The 17899-nt window shown below is 44.8% G+C and overlaps 1 protein-coding gene across 5 annotated transcripts in view; it reads left to right on the top strand.

The window, feature by feature from the left end:
• rapgef2b (Rap guanine nucleotide exchange factor 2b) overlaps positions 1 to 17899 on the top strand; it is a 565137-nt gene that overhangs the window by 272450 nt on the left and 274788 nt on the right. For all 5 annotated transcript variants that reach the window (XM_067992588.1, XM_067992581.1, XM_067992606.1 and 2 more), the window contains one exon: positions 9094 to 9261. In XM_067992588.1, the coding sequence (XP_067848689.1) occupies positions 9094 to 9261 (168 nt within the window). The remainder of the gene's footprint in view (positions 1 to 9093; positions 9262 to 17899) is intronic.

The raw sequence follows: 17899 nt of genomic DNA, 5'->3' as shown, positions 1-17899 counted from the left end.
CCATGGACAACCTCAGCCAAATGGACAGGGCAGTGGGTTTCCACTCCCTGGCTGGCTTCCCATGGGTACAGGGTGCAATTGATGGCACACATGTAGTAATCCGAGCACCTCCACATGAGCCAGAACTGTTCATCAACAGAAAGGGATATTACTCCATCAACACGCAGCTCGTTTGCGACCACTGGAAAAGATTTGTTCACGTTTATGCCAGATTCCCTGGCAGCTGCCATGACTCCTTCATTCTGCGGGAATCCAACATCCCGGCCCTCTTGCACACACCAAACAGACTTGAAGGCTGGCTCCTCAGAGACAAGGGATACCCCCTGCAGACGTGGCTTATGACACCTGTGAGAAACTCCATCAGCGAGGCACAGCGTCGATACAACAACAGCCACGTCGCCACCAGGTCTGTCGTTGAACATGCGATAGGACTGTTCAAGATGTGATTTTGGTGCCTGGTTTGGTCTGGGGGAGCGATTCAATACGCACCAGCGAGAGTGGGTAGAATTATAGACCTCTGTTGCGTCCTGCACAACAGAGAGGGTTACCGGTGGATGAGGCCCTATGCCCTCATCCAGCATCCACATCTGCCATCAACATTGAGGAGGAGGACGAAGTGGAGGATGGGCAACCCATGGGCAGAGCAGTGATTCACCTGAGGCCAGGGAGTCACTAATTTTTGACCAATTCTCATGAGGACATCTGCAAAGTGAGGATAGTCCAGTCTTCAGATCACCTGGCACGAGCAATGCCAACGCCAACAGCCCCCCCCCCCCCACAAAACAGTCCTATAACTACACATATACCCACTGTAAACCCACCCACTGGGTGGCATCAAGTCGCGACGTTCATGATCGCGCCCTTTCATGTGCTTCATCATAAAAGGCACTCAAGAATGGGCAAGTGGTGAGAATGCTGACATTTAATGTGAACTTAACATAAACCAAATATAAATGAAAAACACAACAGTCTGTCAGAAACCCTTGTGCATACCCTTTGTGATTACAAAACCGTAGCCTTTTGCTTCCTACTACTTCGACATGGTGCATCCCCTGTGGCTGCAGTGGAGGTAGCAGCAAGTTGCTCATGTTCATGCCCTGACTGTTGAGATGCTTTGGGCTTACACCCTCTGGGTTTTGGAGCCTTAGAGGGCCCCTCCAAAGACTCCTCCACTTGCACCTGTGCAGGGGCAGACTTGGTCACCTGGAGAGGAGGCAGCATTGTGGGTATAGGTTGAAGGGGGGTGGGGGGAGTGCGCAACGGGTGAGACATGGGAGTGCTTTGACTGGTGTCCTCATTTCCATGTCCCCTCTCCTGGGCCAGGGCTTCATCACTCCTACCACCCTGCTGGACAACAGTTTGGAGGATGTGTGTTGATGCCTGGTAAGCCCACTTGTAAAGTTTCGGTCAGCCTGTTTAAGGCGGCAGAATGTTGTTCACCCTGAGTCTGCATGGCCTTTGTCAGGGTCCGAATGGTCTCATTTGTGAACCGTGCTTGAAGCTCAATGGAGGCTAGCCTCCTCTCCATCGCAGACATTCCGCACTTACCTGCGCCATTATCTCAGACATTCCCGCACGTACCTGTGCCACCAGTCCACTAATGCAGGAGGTGGACTCCTCCATCCTCCCTCCTATTGTGGAGGGTGTGTGTGGCACGTCTTTCCGTACCTCGCAAATGTGCTGCTGTCCCTTGATCATTCTCCTTTTAAAATTGTAAACAATTTTACAACACCAAGTTATAGTCCAACAATTTTATTTTAAAATTCACAAGCTTTCGGAGGCTTCCTCCTTCCTCAGGTGAATGTCAAGAAATCCTCGAACCTCTCGCATTTATAAATCACAGAACAATACCTGGTGATTACAGACAGTCTTTTCAACTGCCCGTTGCCAAGGCAACCAAAGTGTTCAGACAGATAGGTGTTACCTACAGGGCCACCGAATATACAAACGGCCAGAACAAAAAAAAACAGAGAGAGAGAGAGAGGAAGAAACATAGAAACATCCGGAGGAAAAGACAGCAATTGACCCGTTATATTAAAAACAGATAACTTTTGTTCGCTGGTGGGGTTACGTGTAGCGTGACATGAACCCAAGATCCCGGTTGAGGCCGTCCTCATGGGTGCGGAACTTGGCTATCAATTTCTGCTCGACGATTTTGCGTTGTCGTGTGTCTCGAAGGCCGCCTTGGAGTACGTTTACCCGAAGGTCGGTGGCTGAATGTCCTTGACTGCTGAAGTGTTCCCCGACTGGGAGGGAACCCTCCTGTCTGGCGATTGTTGCGCGGTGTCCGTTCATCCGTTGTCACAGCGTCTGCATGGTCTCGCCAATGTACCATGCTTTGGGGCATCCTTTCCTGCAACGTATGAGGTAGACAACGTTGGCCGAGTCACAGGAGTATGAACCATGCACCTGGTGGGTGGTGTCCTCTCGTGTGATGGTGGTATCTGTGTCGATGATCTGGCATGTCTTGCAGAGGTTACCGTGGCAGGGTTGTGTGGTGTCGTGGACGCTGTTCTCCTGAAAGCTGGGTAATTTGCTGCGAACAATGGTCTGTTTGAGGTTGGGTGGCTGTTTAAAGGCGAGTAGTGGAGGTGTGGGGATGGCCATAGCGAGGTGTTCGTCGTCATTGATGACATGTTGAAGGCTGCAGAGAACATGGCGTAGTTTCTCCGCTCCGGGGATGTACTGGACGACGAAGGGTACTCTGTTGGTTGCGTCCCGTGTTAGTCTTCTGAGGAGGTCTATGCGATTTTTCGCTGTGGCCCGTCGGAACTGTCGATCGATGAGTCGAGCGTCATATCCCGTTCTTACTAGGGCGTCTTTCAGCGTCTGTAGGTGTCCATCGCGTTCCTCCTCGTCTGAGCAGACCCTGTGTATTCGCAGGGCCTGTCCATAGGGGATGGCCTCTTTGACGTGGTTAGGATGGAAGCTGGAAAAGTGGAGCATCGTGAGGTTGTCCGTGGGCTTGCGGTAGAGTGAGGTGCTGATTCTGAGGAGTAGTCCATGGTGAGCTTGATGGTGGGATGGAACTTGTTGATGTTATCGTGTATTCTCTTCAGTGATTCTTCGCCGTGGGTCCATAGAAAGAAAATGTCGTCGATGTATCTGGTGTATAGCGTTGGTTGGAGGTCCTGTGCAGTGAAGAAGTCGTGCTCGAACTTGTGCATGAAAATGTTGGCGTATTGGGGTGCAAATTTGGTCCCCATGGCTGTTCCGTGTGTTTGGTTAAAGAACTGGTTATCGAAGGTGAAGACATTGCGATCCAGGATGATTCTCCTTTTAAAGGATGGTTTCCAGGGTTCAGCATCTGCGTCCAGCTGAGCAGAGCTTGGAGAGGAGTGCGCCCACAGACGCGGACTCTCCACAGCTGCCCCTGCCACCAGTGTCTGCTCGTGCTCACTTGTGGGTGGTGATTCACCAAATGCCAACCCAACTAACTGATTAGTAGGACCCACTGCAGTGTGAGCATCTGTGCTGGTGCATGGCTTGCTAAGATGTAATGGTGCGCCCTCAGAGGCCGGAAGCTCCTCTGAGGAATTTCCCTCTCCCATTACTTCGGTCGCTGAATGGTCTAGAAGAGAGCAGAAGGCAATATTAAGAATCGTCTCAGATGTGTCATGTTGCGATGAGCATACTGAGGTGTTCAACATGCCAATCATTGTTAACATCAATTCATGTGTGTGATGAATGTTAAAGTTGTGTCACCAGACGTTTGTGGGGTGCCAGTCTCGGCCCTCGATGGTGCGGCTGATCTCCAGCGTCTCCTCCTGCGCCTTTGTGAGGGCCACTATTTGTTGTGGCCCCCTCCAGTCCTCGTCCTCTCACGTGCATTTTGCGCTCTCTTCTCCTACAAGGGGAGAAAGTACCGACATTTGAGTGAGTGAGGCTGAAGTGATCAGCCGATGAATGCATTGCTTTGGGTGAGGCTGACCATGAAAGTGATGCATCAGAGGATGTCTATCAGTCAGAGACATCACATTGGATCAGGATTGGGGTGAGTGGTAGTGGTGGGTTCACAAATGGGGAGGTGAGGAAGTACTTAGGAAGTGAAGGTAAGTTGATGATGAGCCTCAAGTGGATGTGAGGAGTGATATGATGGAGTAGGCTTGGCAGTGCAGAATGTGATGGGGGTGATGTGCACCATGGAATGCAGGAGAATCAGTAAGTGTACTCACTTTTGCTGATCTAGTAGGTCATTGAAGAGCTTCCTGGACTGCACCCAAGTGAGTGAGATGTTGCTCCTGCTGGTGACCTCCTCAGCCACCTCGAGTCAGGTCTTCTTGGTGGCAGAGGCAGGGCGCTTCCTCCTGTCTGCAGGTTACAATATTTCCCCTCTCCTCCTCACCCCGGCCAGCAGCACCTCAAGTGAGGCATCACTGAATCTTGGAGCTGCCTTGCCCCTCTGCTGCTCCTTTATGCAGCAAAAGCCATTGATGCAATGGCCCTTTAAATACACACACTCCAGCTGACAGCCTGTCATGCGGGTGCGCAGTCTGCCCATTGAGCAGCTTTCAGATGGCAAAACCCGGAACCAACATTGAGGGTCATCAATTAAGTCATGATCGTGTGGGGAAAGGTAGGGATTTATTTTTTGGGTTTCCCACACGCCCATTCTGCCATCCCGCCGGCATATTAAAATCATGCCCCAGGTCATTGATGTAAATAAGAAACAGTAGCAGCCCCAGCACTGAGCTCTGAGGTACCCCATTCAGTACATCACCCCCAACTCTGGCAGAACTCCTCACATATACTCATTGTTTCCTACCTTTCAGCCAGTTTCTTATCCATTCCCAGAGTTCACCCTGAATCCCCACAGCTTTGAGTTTAATTAATAGCTTTTCATGTCGAACATAATCAAATAGCTTCTGGAAGTTGAGGTTCACCACATTATAGGGCTTACCACAGTCCACTTGAAGAAACCAAGGAGATGGTCTGTTGTTGCCTTTGTTTTATTCGTCACTGTTTTTGAATATGGGCACCACATTAGCCTGTTTCCAATCTACTGGTACCCGTCCACTGTCCATTGACTCCCTCATGATTGTCAGTGCCTCACAAATCTATTCCTTAGTCTTTCTCAGCACTCTGGGATAAATGCCATCTATTGCAGGGTATTAATTTGTTTTGAGCCCATTTTGCCTGTATAGGACTTTCAGCTCATTTATGAGAAGTCATTGATTATACTTGGGATATCTTTGATTGGAAAAGGCATATTGCTATTGTGAATGCCCGTTTGCATCTTTTATGGTTTTCACATCTTCTGTGACTGCCCTCTTCCTGTCGTGGTACTGAAAAAAATATTATAGTGTTATGCTTAGCCTCAACTGCTGTGCCTTTTTCTACATCTCTGTCTCTGCTCCTCTGATCTCTTTTTTATTGTGTTTCTGCAATTCTTTCAGTTTGTCTGTCTCTCTCTCTTTCTCTTTTTCAGGTAGACCCAAGTACTATTCTCCCTATTCATCCAAGCAAAAATGACATTGTTACCTCCCAGTTAGAATATTTTTGCATGTATTTCAGAAAATAATGATGTTGGCTATTGAACTGTTGGGCTGGATTGTGCTATAAAAAATTACGTTGAGGCTAACCGTGCTCACCGTTATTAATCCGCAAATCGGACAGCAACTTCAGCCGACCGCACATGCGCAGTTAAATGTGGAAATCCAGCAGTTGCTGTCCGAGATGTGATGCCCCTCCAAAAGCTGCTTGAAAATGGCATCTCGTCGTCTGACTCATCATTCGAATGTATTGAACAGCGTGAAGTTCTTGTGCTTACCTCATAAGGACTAAGCTCGCCAAGAAAAGTTAGGACTTGTCCATTTCAGTGTAAGTACCCTTTTAATGGTGTGCTAAGTCTTAATTACTGCCAAACAACCTCTCTGGCATTGAAAATTAACTTTTACAAGTGTGGAGTCTCATTCCTTCAGATTTTAATTTTTGTTGGACATTTTAAAAAAACATTTTTTTACTTTTTCTTTCTGTCTCTTTTATCTCTGTCTCTTAATCCAACCTTTCTTTCCCTCTCTTTATTTCGCTTTCTGTATCTGATTTGACATTGCGCTGCTCATGAACGATTCTTCAATCTGCTTGGTTGAGGAGACACACAGTTGCTTGCCTTGTTCCCACAAGTCCCAGATGCCCTGTAGAGGGCGCCGTGCCATTTGGCTGACCCACTGACAGCAGCTTGCCATGCAAAACCCTATAGAAAGTCTATGGTCAAGTGCAAGTCTAATGAACGGTGTTGCTCATAGCAAAATCCGGCCCATAATTTATTGGGTGCTTTTTTTCCCTGAATGCCGTAAGTTAGATTGTTGTGCTCCCTGATCCTCTAGTGGTGAACTTGCGCCAAAACAAGGCTTAAATTTTAACTAGAAAATTCTCAACTGATCGTCCATGAGAGCAATCTCTGTGAAACGTGGCCAATTGCTTGTGGTTGTTGACATTCCTACTGATGATAAAAGCTAACAGCTAAAAGAAGCAGATATTATGACTCAAAATGGAAAAGTATTTTCCTCTGGAATTCCACAATAAATTCAACAGTTTTTTCCTCGAGGGAGTTTTTTTGTTTTAATTAAGAAATATCTGTCTGTATCATTTCACATGTTTGGCTCATCTGTATAAATTGCAGTGAGCTCGTTGTTATTGTTTGACGCTCATCATAGAGCTCTAGTTAAGAGAGAACTTTATGTATTTAATCCCATCTCATATAAGTTAATATTTATACCGGTTTGTTCACTACACTGTAACTTTCGAACCCTTTCCAGTTATCAATTTCAGGTCAATTTCATGAATTAGTAGAAATCACCAAATGAGTAATCTATACATCAGACTCTGTTAGAAGCAACCCACCTTTAGTAAACAGTTTACTATAGTAAAAGCGAAATAACTTCTAGAAGAAATACGGATAAACCTTGTTAAGTACAATAATTACAAAAGCATTACATCTTTTAATGTTATTGCAATAAGGTATATACAATGAACAGACAGAGTACTTCATTTTGTTCAGATAATGCAACTTCAGCAAATCAAAAAAAAGAAAAGCATCAGATGATGAGTACACAGCAAAATATAAATCGTAAAGCATAGTGTTGTAGGACTTGTATGTACCTTTGAAAACTTAGCTTACAAATACTTCTTGCAATCTAATCGGGGTTGGGCATATTTTGTTTTGTCCCCTCTGTCTGCAGTTAATCCCTTCCAGATTCAAAAAAAATGCTGGGTGCTCTGGTTATTCTAAGTAGCTGCCTTTTGTCCAACATGGATGATTTTTTTTGCTCTTTGAGGATGCTCAGTGTTTCTGACAGCCATCTTGTCCGTTTACAACTTGCGTCATGAAAGAATCACTTTGATGTTATTGGCCTCAAAATAGGGAGGGTCGGCAGGTTCACCCATTGCACGTTTATAATTGCCCCAAAAGCTAAGTCTTTAACAAACGAGTTAAAAGGAAGGCAGCGACTAGAGGTCCTCATAATGCCCTTGTCAGCGTGCCTGAGCTATGGATTTACTTGCAACTAAATTGATACCATCTATTGGGTCCCATGATTAGTCCCAGCACCATTCTGAAATGGCCTAGCTGCCAGTAGCGTTTAAAATATCATTAATTCAGCAAAATCACAATCGGCATTGATTTTGGTGGGGGATGGAGCTATTATTGACATTTCCGGCAAGGGTCTCAGTGGATCGGCATACAAGTCCCAGGAAATAATGGCACATGCCGTAGATGTGCCATTACTATGGCGCAAATTTTCAGGAAAATCTAGGCCATTAGGGGCTGAGTGGCCGGGTCCTGCTCCTACTTCTTGTGTTCTTTAGATTTGAGGTTAGGATCAGATCAGCCATGATCTTATTGAATGGCGGAGCAGGCTTGAGGGGCCGATTGGCCCACTCCTGCTTCTATTTCTTATGTTCTTATTATGTGTGATCCCCAAAACATTATTCGCATTTTATGCAACACAGGTAATTATTGACTTTTGTGCTGGCAATAGAGGCCTTAAAACTGTGGCCTTCAAGCTATCTGACCTGCTTAGCCCTGTCAACTTAGGGGTTCCATTCTGTGCTGATCTTACAGTTTTGCAGATTTGGATAGGTTTTTCTTCTGCACTCATTGATGGATGAATCTTAAATTTGAATAGCAAAATCTGTTGTATGTATCGCAGGCTGGTAATTCTAAATTAATAGAAACATTCATTTCAAATTTATATGTCGTTTGCGCACTTCAGTGGCTCATAAAAGCAAAACATTTGGACACGCCTGCTTTGGAGCAGCACACAATCAACTAGTTAACTTTGGTTTACAATCAACTGTATTTATGTAAACTATACTGTCATAATTGATCCACTTGGCCATTTTAATCACTCCTAGCTTTAATCTTAGCAAATCATTTTTGGCAAATAAATCAGTCGTTATCACGATTAGAAACACCCTCTATAAATGTTCTCTAGGTAGAAAAATGTTTTGAGATTGAATTTCTGTTTTATTTCACAATACAAGCTCAATAATAGCTAAACTCATTAGGCTGGATAGTTTTAGTTAGTATTTTATGCCAATTTCTGCGGAAGTAGATCTTCAGATTCAATAAATGTTTATGATACAAAGCAATGCCGGTACCTGGTGGTTTAATCCTTGCAGGCAGCATTGCAATGTTGGTTGCAAACGCTCCCAATTTGTGGGCTGGAGAAATGCTTGGTATGCATTGTCAAAATGAAATATGGTGGATTGTCAAAGGAATGTTGTTTTTGCACTTTGCTTTTGGCACTCAAAGTAAATTGTCTAGTAGTCTGGAAGGTATACAACAGAGGAGGAAAATGTAGAGTGAATATTCAAAAAATGAATGGAATCTGAAGTTTGGAGCTAGGAGTGCTTATTATTATGGGTTTTCCTTATAGTTTTCTCTTCTGTGAAGTTTAGCATCATTTACTTTAAAATGAACTGTAATACAGATCAAAATATTGCCAAAGATGTTGGTACTGCATTTCACTAATAATCACTGATTCGGCAAATTCATCAGCGATTCCCTCAAATAGTAGGCGTGGAAGATTTTAGAAGCTTGCCTTAAATAATTGTTTCTTTTTATTGAAGTAGCTTCTTGTTTGTTTGAAGGTGGACTACATGGATGAAAATGAGGAATATTTTCAGCGGCATGCTTCTCATAGACAGTCTCGTAGGCGATTTAAAAAAATTAACCAGAAAGGGGAGCGGCAAACAATCATCGACACTGTGGATCCTTATCCTGTGGGAAAGCCACCATTACCAAGAGGGTATCACACGGTAAGTATTTTTGATAGATTATTTACAAGATCTTTTTCTAATCAGCCTTCTTCATTGAATTGGTAACAAATACTGTTAGAGTGGAGTCTAAAAAAAAGTGATAAAAGCAAATTCCTTTTAAAGGAGACGCCCCTGGCAGTTGTTTAGCACATTGCCCTTCCATGTTTGGTGCCTGTGTACAAATCCAGCCCAGATTGATGGGACGAAAGTCATATCTTTGTTGACTGTAAGGCAGGAGTGTGAAATGAGATCTGGCATTTCCTGTCAGAAATGACCCTTACTGCAGGTGCATGTGTGTGGACTTCAGATGAGGTCAAAATCAGACTTGGCTGTGAAGCATCATGTTAAAATACCTTGCCAATGCCAGAGTCATATATAAAAGAATGGACGGATTGCTGCTGACACCTGTCGAGCCATACCGTAGCATGAGCCACTGCCTTCTGGAGAGGAGAGGGAAAAACTAGCGTAGGTGCAGGGTGAAGAATGCCAGCCGCAGCCAAATAAACTTGATCTTAATAATCTTAGCCATGCTATCAGAAGTACAAAAGAGAGGTCATGTGTTTCACAGAGAGAAGGGAATATCAGAGAAAGGGTCATCCGTGACCTCCCTTGTGCATGTTCTTGTGTGCAGTTTCAAAGTGGCATTGGCAGGACTTTGGAGAAATTTGATCAGAAATATTAATGAGAGACCAGTCTCATTTATTTGTAAGATTTTAAAATATGAAATCCCTGTGTTTTTATGCCCATTCTTTGCAGACCGTGTACCTCTGCAGACAAGAGGTCAAATGATATGTTCCCAAATTATCTCTAATAGTGCTCTGAGATGTATACCTGGAGTTGTGTGAGATGCTGTGAAGATGACATTGCCTGGTTTTCTGTCTTCAGAGCAGTGAGCCTGAGGTTGGGAACTCAGTGGAGTGCAGGATTGAATTCTCATTCCCTCACTACTCATTAACGCTCTAACGTTGTGTGTTACTTCAGGTGTAGTGCCATTTGACTTCCTGATGTTTTCATCTGGTTAAAATTAACGAGGTGATCTGAGATCAAGTACAATGTCAAAAATAGTTACACACCTGTTTTGTTTAACACTCTACTTTGACTCTGAAAGCACTGACGGAAGGGGAACTACTAATTGCATTAGCCAAATTTCACCCATTAGACGTAAAGTGATGGTTTTGAATTGAAATGAGAATTGTGTTTTTTTTTATCAAAAAGGAGAAAATGTAATTCCTTTTTTCTGATTTAGTTAAAATAGTGGCTTTTAGCTGCTGACCAGCATTGGTAGTTTTAAGATTAAACATTCAGTTGTCACAATCTTGCTCCTTCCTAGTTTTTTTAAATTGTAAAGGTACTTTTATATTTAACGCTTCCGTAGTTCAGATTGTGGGAGAGTGATGATATATGCTGGCTCCCCACAGTTGCATTGCTAAAGCCCTTAGTCTGAGGCGCAGTAGATCTGTGATTCTGCCACCAGGATAAGGGAGACTGTTTTAGCAAGGTAAACGCAACAAGCAACTACACTAATCTTGCTATTCCATTATCTGAACTACAGAAGTCCTAAACGTAAGAGTGTCTTAATGTTACCTTTTCAGATAATTCTTTCTTATTGTAATTAAGTTTGATTTATCAAGACTCCATATTATGTAGAGTAAACTGAAGGTGAGTAAAATCCAGTGGTGAAGTTATATGTTTCATCATACGCTTACTTAACTTGATTTAACTTGAATATTTTCTTGCTCTTCTGGTTAGAGCACTCGGATCGCCACTTATTTAATCCATCTGACATGACACACAACATTTTTGCGATGGTGGTTTTACGAATAAGAATTTTATGTCTAATAAACTATTAAAAGTTCATCTCCAGGTGTAGATCACTTAGGTCTTCATTGTTTTTTGAGTTTTTCTTCACTAGGTTAATAAAAATTAAACAAAACATTGCAAACTGTCTGTGCTACAATGTAAGTTAAAATGTAATAGGATCTGGAATGCACTGCCTGAGGGGATGGTGGAGGCAGATTCAATCATGGCCTTCAAAAGGGAACTGGATAAGTACTTGAAAGGAAAGAATTTGCAGGGCTACGGGGATAGGGCGGGGGAGTGGGACTAGCTGGATTGCTCTTGCATAGACCCGGCGTAGACTCGATGGGCTGAATGGCCTCCCACTGTGCTGTAACCTTTCTATGATTATCCTCTCCTGCAGTAGCATATGAAAATGTAAAATGCACACTTTTTTAGTTTTTTGGCAACACAAAATCCAGGCTTCATTTTTCTCACCCTCGTTGTTTATCCAGCTTTGAGTTAGATTGATTTTACTAGTTTGCTAGTGATATGTTAAAATTGCTAGAAAAATACTTCAAAATGAGATTAGATGGTATGAGAAGCAGAGCCTCAATTTTTATCTATCAGTTATAAATTAGGTAAAAACAGTTCATTTTAAAACATGATAAATAGAAATGAGTTATCCGATTTCAGATATCAGTGTCCTCTGGTTACTGACCCTTCTGCCACTGGAAACAGTTTCTCCTTATTTACTCTATCAAAACCCTTCATGATTTTGAACACCGCCATCAAATCTCCCCTTAACCTTCTCTCATCGAAGGAGAACAATCCCAGCTTCTCTAGTCTCTCTGCATAACTGAAGCCCTGCCCAGAAGTGGCCATAATACTCCTGCTGGGGCCTAACTAATGTTGTGGAAAGGTTCAGCATAACTTCCTTGCTTTTGTACTCTATGCCTCTATTTATAAAGCCAAGGATCCCATATGCCTTTTTAACAGCCTTCTCAACTTGTCTTGCCGCCTTCTCAACTTGTCTTGCCACCTTCAAAGATTTATGTACGTATACCCCCAGGTCTCTATGCTCCGACAACCCCTTTAAAGTTGTACCATTTAGTTTATATTGCCTCTCCTCATTCTTCCTACCAAAACTTCTCTGCGTTAAATTTAATCTGACATGTGTCTGCCCCATTTCCTTCTGAAGTCTGTTACTATCCTCCTCACTGCTTACTATATTTCCGAGTTTCGTGTCATCCACAAACTTTGAAATTATGCCCTGTATACCCAAGTCCAGGTCATTAATATATATCAAAGAGCAGTGGTCCTAATACCGAACATTGGGGACACGATGAGACTTCCCTCCAGTCTGAAACACAGCTGTTGACCACTACTCTTTGCTTTCTGTCCCTCAGCCAATTTCGTATCCATGCAGCCGCTGCCCTTTTAATCCCACGGGCTTCAATTTTGGGAACAAGTTTATTATGTGGTACTTTATCAAACGCCTTTTCAAAGTCCATTTACTCAATGCTGTCTGTGACTTCATCCAATAACTCAATCAAGTTAGTCAAACACAATTTGCAAAAGATTTGTTTATTTTACATGTTAAAAGTATTATTGAGTAGTAGCTTTATGACCAGCCATTTGAGGATTCTAGTCCCAGAATTCTTTGGAGCATTGCTCACTATTTGGGGGCTTGTTACTGTGTTGGTAGAATCTAAAATTGGCTCTCGAGTTAAAAAATTTTGGAAGTGAAGTGTTTGTTTATTTTATAATACAAAAACGTGTAGCCAAAATGTTGGGTTTTTGAAATAGAAAAAGTAAGAGTCGCCAGAAGCCGCACTGCTTTGCAGTACCTCAGCAAACCAGTGTACGGTAGCATATGGGTTATGTTACTGGACTAGTAATCCAGAGGCTTGGACTAAAAATCCGGAGTCATGAGTTCAAATCCCGCCACGGCAGCTGGCGAATTTAAATTCAATTAATTAAATTCAATTAATTAAATGAAAATTTGGAATTAAAATACTATTATCAGTAATGGTGGCCATGAAACTACCGGATTGTCGTAAAAACCCATCTGGTTCACTAATGTCCATTAGGGAAGGAAACCTGCTGTCCTTACCCGGTCTGGCCGACATGTGACTCCAGACCCACAGCAATGTGGTTGATTCTTAATTGCCCTCTGAAATGGCCGAGCAAGCCACTCAGTTGTAAAATCTCGCTCCGAAAAGTCATAAGAATAAAACCAGACGGACCGCATGAGCTCTGGACCGCATGAACTCTCATGGCATCAGGTCAAACATGGGCAAGGAAACCTCCTGCTGATTACCACCTACCGTCCTCCCTCAGCTGATGAATCAGTCCTCCTCCATGTTGAGCACCACTTGGAGGAAGCACTGAGGGTAGCAAGGGCACAGAATGTACTCTGGGTGGGGGACTTCAATGTCCATCACCAAGAGTGGCTCAGTAGCACCACTACTGACCGAGCTGGCCGAGTCCTGAAGGACATAGCTGCCAGACTGGGCCTGCGGCAGGTAGTGAGCGAACCAACAGGAGGGAAAAACTTACTTGACCTCGTCCTCACCAATCCACCTGTCGCAATTGCATCTGTCCATGACGGTATTGGTAGGAGTGACTACCGCACAGTCCTCGTGGAGACGAAGTCCCGTCTTCGCACTGAGGACACCATCCAACGTGTTGTGTGGCACTACCACCGTGCTAAATGGGATAGATTCGGAACAGATCTAGCAGCTCAAAACTGGGCATCCATGAGGCGCTGTGGGCCATCAGCAGCAGAATTGTATTCCAGCACAATCTGTAACCTCATGGCCCGGCATAGTCCTCACTCTACCATTACAAACAAGCCAGGGGATCAACCCTGGTTCAATGAGGAGTGCAGAAGAGCATGCCAGGAGCAGCACCAGGCACACCTAAACATGAGGTGCCAACCTGGTGAAGCTACAACTCAGGACTACATGCATGCTAAACAGCGGAAGCAACATGCTATAGACAGAGCTAAGCGATTCCACAACCAACGGATCAGATCAAAGCTCTGCAGTCCTGCCACATCCAGTCGTGAATGGTGGTGGACAATTAAACAACTAACGGGAGGAGGAGGCTCTGCAAACATCCCCATCCTCAATGATGGCGGAGTCCAGCACGTGAGTGTAAAAGACAAGGCTGAAGAGTTTGCAACCATCTTCAGCCAGAAGTGCCGAGTGGATGATCCATCTCGGCCTCCTCCCAATATCCCCACCATCACAGAAGCCAGTCTTCAGCCAATTCGATTCGCTCCACGTGATATCAAGAAACGGCTGAGTGCACCAGATACAGCAAAGGCTATGGGCCCTGAAAACATCCCAGCTGCAGTGCTGAAGACTTGTGCTGCTGAACTAGCTGCGCCTCCAGCCAAGCTGTTCCAGTACAGCTACAACACTGGCATCCACCCGACAATGTGGAAAATTGCCCAGGTCCGTCCTGTCCACAAAAAGCAGGACAAATCCAATCTGGCCAATTACCGCCCCATCAGTCTACTCTCAATCATCAGCAAAGTGATGGAAGGTGTCGTCGACAGTGCTATCAAATGGCACTTACTCACCAATAACCTGCTCACCGATGCTCAGTTTGGGTTCCGCCAGGACCGCTCTGCTCCAGACCTCATTACAGCCTTGGTCCAAACATGGACAAAAGAGCTGAATTCCAGAGGTGAGGTGAGAGCGACTGCCCTTGACATCAAGGCAGCATTTGACCGAGTGTGGCACCAAGGAGCCCTAGTAAAATTGAAGTCAATGGGAATCAGGGGGAAAACTCTCCAGTGGCTGGAGTCATGCCTAGCACAAAGGAAGATGGCAGTGGTTGTTGGAGGCCAATCATCTCAGCTCCAGGACATTGCTGCAGGAGTTCCTCAGGGCAGTGTCCTAGGCCCAACCGTCTTCAGCTGCTTCATCAATGACCTTCCCTCCATCATAAGGTCAGAAATGGGGATGATCGCTGATGATTGCACAGTGTTCAGTTCCATTCGCAACCCCTCAAATAATGAAGCAGTCCGAGCCCGCATGCAGCAAGACCTGGACAACATCCAGGCTTGGGCTCATAAGTGGCAAGTAATATTCGCGCCAGACAAGTGCCAGGCAATGACCATCTCCAACAAGAGAGAATCTAACTGCCTCCCCTTGACATTCAACGGCATTACCATCGCCGAATCCCCCACCATCAACATCCTGGGGGTCACCATTGACCAGAAACTTAACTGGACCAGCCACATAAATACTGTGGCTACGAGAGCAGGTCAGAGGCTGGGTATTCTGCGGCGAGTGACTCACTGCCTGACTCCCCAAAGCCTTTCCACCATCTACAAGCACAAGTCAGGAGTGTGATGGAATACTCTCCACTTGCTTGGATGAGTGCAGCTCCAACAACACTCAAGAAGCTCGACACCATCCAAGATAAAGCAGCCCGCTTGATTGGCACCCCATCCACCACCCTAAACATTCACTCCCTTCACCACCGGCGCACTGTGGCTGCAGTGTGTACCATCCACAGGCACATGGGAACAACACCACCTGCACGTTCCCCTCCAAGTCACACACCATCCCGACTTGGAAATATATCGCCGTTCCTTCATTGTCGCTGGGTCAAAATCCTGGAACTCCCTTCCTAACAGCACTGTGGGAGAACCGTCACCACACGGACTGCAGCGGTTCAAGAAGGCGGCTCACCACAACCTTCTCGAGGGCAATTAGGGATGGTCAATAAATGCCAGCCTCGCCAGCGACGCCCACATCCCATGAACGAATAAAAAAAAAAGTGAGGAGATCTGATTCCTTGTACCACTGAGTTGCATATTTTAGCCACACTGTTGTGGGGCAGTAGTAAAAAAAATTGGAAGACAAGTTAATCTTATGCTGCTGTCACACTGCTTGGTAGCTCACTAAGTAATATTTGTGGAGGCCTGGAAGCAGGTTATCTGGGTTCTTGACTGCAGATGTTGCATGATCGGGGGAAACTGTGGAAATTAAAAGTAATTCACGTTCTCAAAAAAAAATTTCAAAAAAACCTGTACATGCAGTTCTATATAGGCTTTGGGAGGTTTCAAAATTACCCTGATGCACTTACTGCAGCATTTTGATCAGTTCTTTTGCAGAGCATTCAGCTACCTTGGTCCCATATTCTGAAATAATCTCCCTAACGTCTTTGCCATACCACCTCTTTCCCCTCCTTAAAAAGCCTATTCGGAATTTACCTCTTACATCATGCCTTTGGTTACCTCCCACAATCCTTCTTCCATCATTGCTCTGCGTCCGGTTTTGCCTCTGTGAAACACTTCAGCACAGTTTATCATGTTAAAGATGCTAATAGGTGCAATTTATTGTTAAACTATAGAATGTCTTTTTTCACCCAATGTTCTCCTCTTGCCACCTTCTCGCCTGAGGGTATTGACTCCTTGATGGGGTATGCTTTCATGGTTGCCTCTGATACCTTGCTGAAATGTCAGTTACTCATGTGTGAACACAGACAGTTTGATGGCAAAGTGGGGTGAGGCCGAAAACGGTTGAAGAACCGGCAAGGCCGCAGACACAGGCCCTGCCTATCTTAATGGCAGGTCCTCATTTGCATCTTGTAGCTCCGCCTCCCTCCCGGCAGGTGGCCAAATAGACAGCCTGGTCGATGGGCGGGAGAAAATACTGGAGGCAGGAGGCTGCAGCCACAGACCCTTCGGGATAGACACCGGCAATCAGAAGGGTGAGGATGGGGGCGTGGGGTGGGTCGGCAATTGGGAGGTGGGGGAGGAAGCTCCGGTTGGCAATTGTGTGGTGGGGTAGGATATCATAGGAACATAGGAACAGGAGTAGGCCATTCAGCCCCTCGTGCCTGCTTCGCCATTTGATAAGATCATGGCTGATCTGTGATCTAACTCCATATACCTGCCTTTGGCCCATATCCCTTAATACCTTTGGTTGCCAAAAAGCTATCTATCTCAGATTTAAATTTAGCAATTGAGCTAGTATCAATTGCCATTTGCGGAAGAGAGTTCCAAACTTCTACAACCCTTTGTATGTAGAAATGTTTTCTAATCTCATTCCTGAAAGGTCTGGCTCTAAGTTTAGACTGTGCCCCCTACTCCTAAAATCCCCAACCAGCGGAAATAGTTTCTCTCTATCCACCCTATCTGTTCCCCTTAATATCTTATAAACTTCAATCAGATCACCCCATAACCTTCGAAGCTCTAGAGAATACAACCCCAATTTGTGTAATCTCTCCTCGTAACTTAACCCTTGAAGTCCGGTTATCATTCTAGTAAACCTACGCTGCACTCCCTCCAAGGCCAATATGTCCTTCCGAAGGTACAGTGCCCAGAACTGCTCACAGTACTCCAGGTGCGGTCTAACCAGGGTTTTGTATAGCTGCAGCATAACTTGTGCCCCCTTGTACTCTAGTCCTCTAGATATAAAGGCCAGCATTCCATTAGCCTTCTTGATTATTTTCTGCACCTGTTCATGACACTTCAATGATCTATGTACCTGAACCCCTAAGTCCCTTTGGACATCCACTGTTTTTAACTTTTTACCATTTAGAAAGTACCCTGTTCTATACTTTTTTGATCCAAAGTGGATGACCTCACATTTGCCTACATTGAATTCCATTTGTCACAGTTTTGCCCATTCACCTAATCTATCAATACCGCTTTGTAATTTTATGTTTTCATCTACACTGCTTACAATGCCACCAATCTTTGTGTCATCGGCAAATTTAGATATGAGACTTTCTATGCCTTCATCTAAGTCGTTAATAAATATTGTGAATAATTGAGGCCCCAAGACAGATCCCTGCGGGACTCCACTAGTCACATCCTGCCAATGTGAGTACC

This window comes from Heptranchias perlo, chromosome 1 (assembly GCF_035084215.1).
Source record: "Heptranchias perlo isolate sHepPer1 chromosome 1, sHepPer1.hap1, whole genome shotgun sequence".
In the NCBI taxonomy this organism is placed as follows: Eukaryota; Metazoa; Chordata; class Chondrichthyes; order Hexanchiformes; family Hexanchidae; genus Heptranchias; species Heptranchias perlo.
Note: the sequence above shows the minus strand (reverse complement) of the source record. Positions and strands in the feature narration are given on the sequence as shown.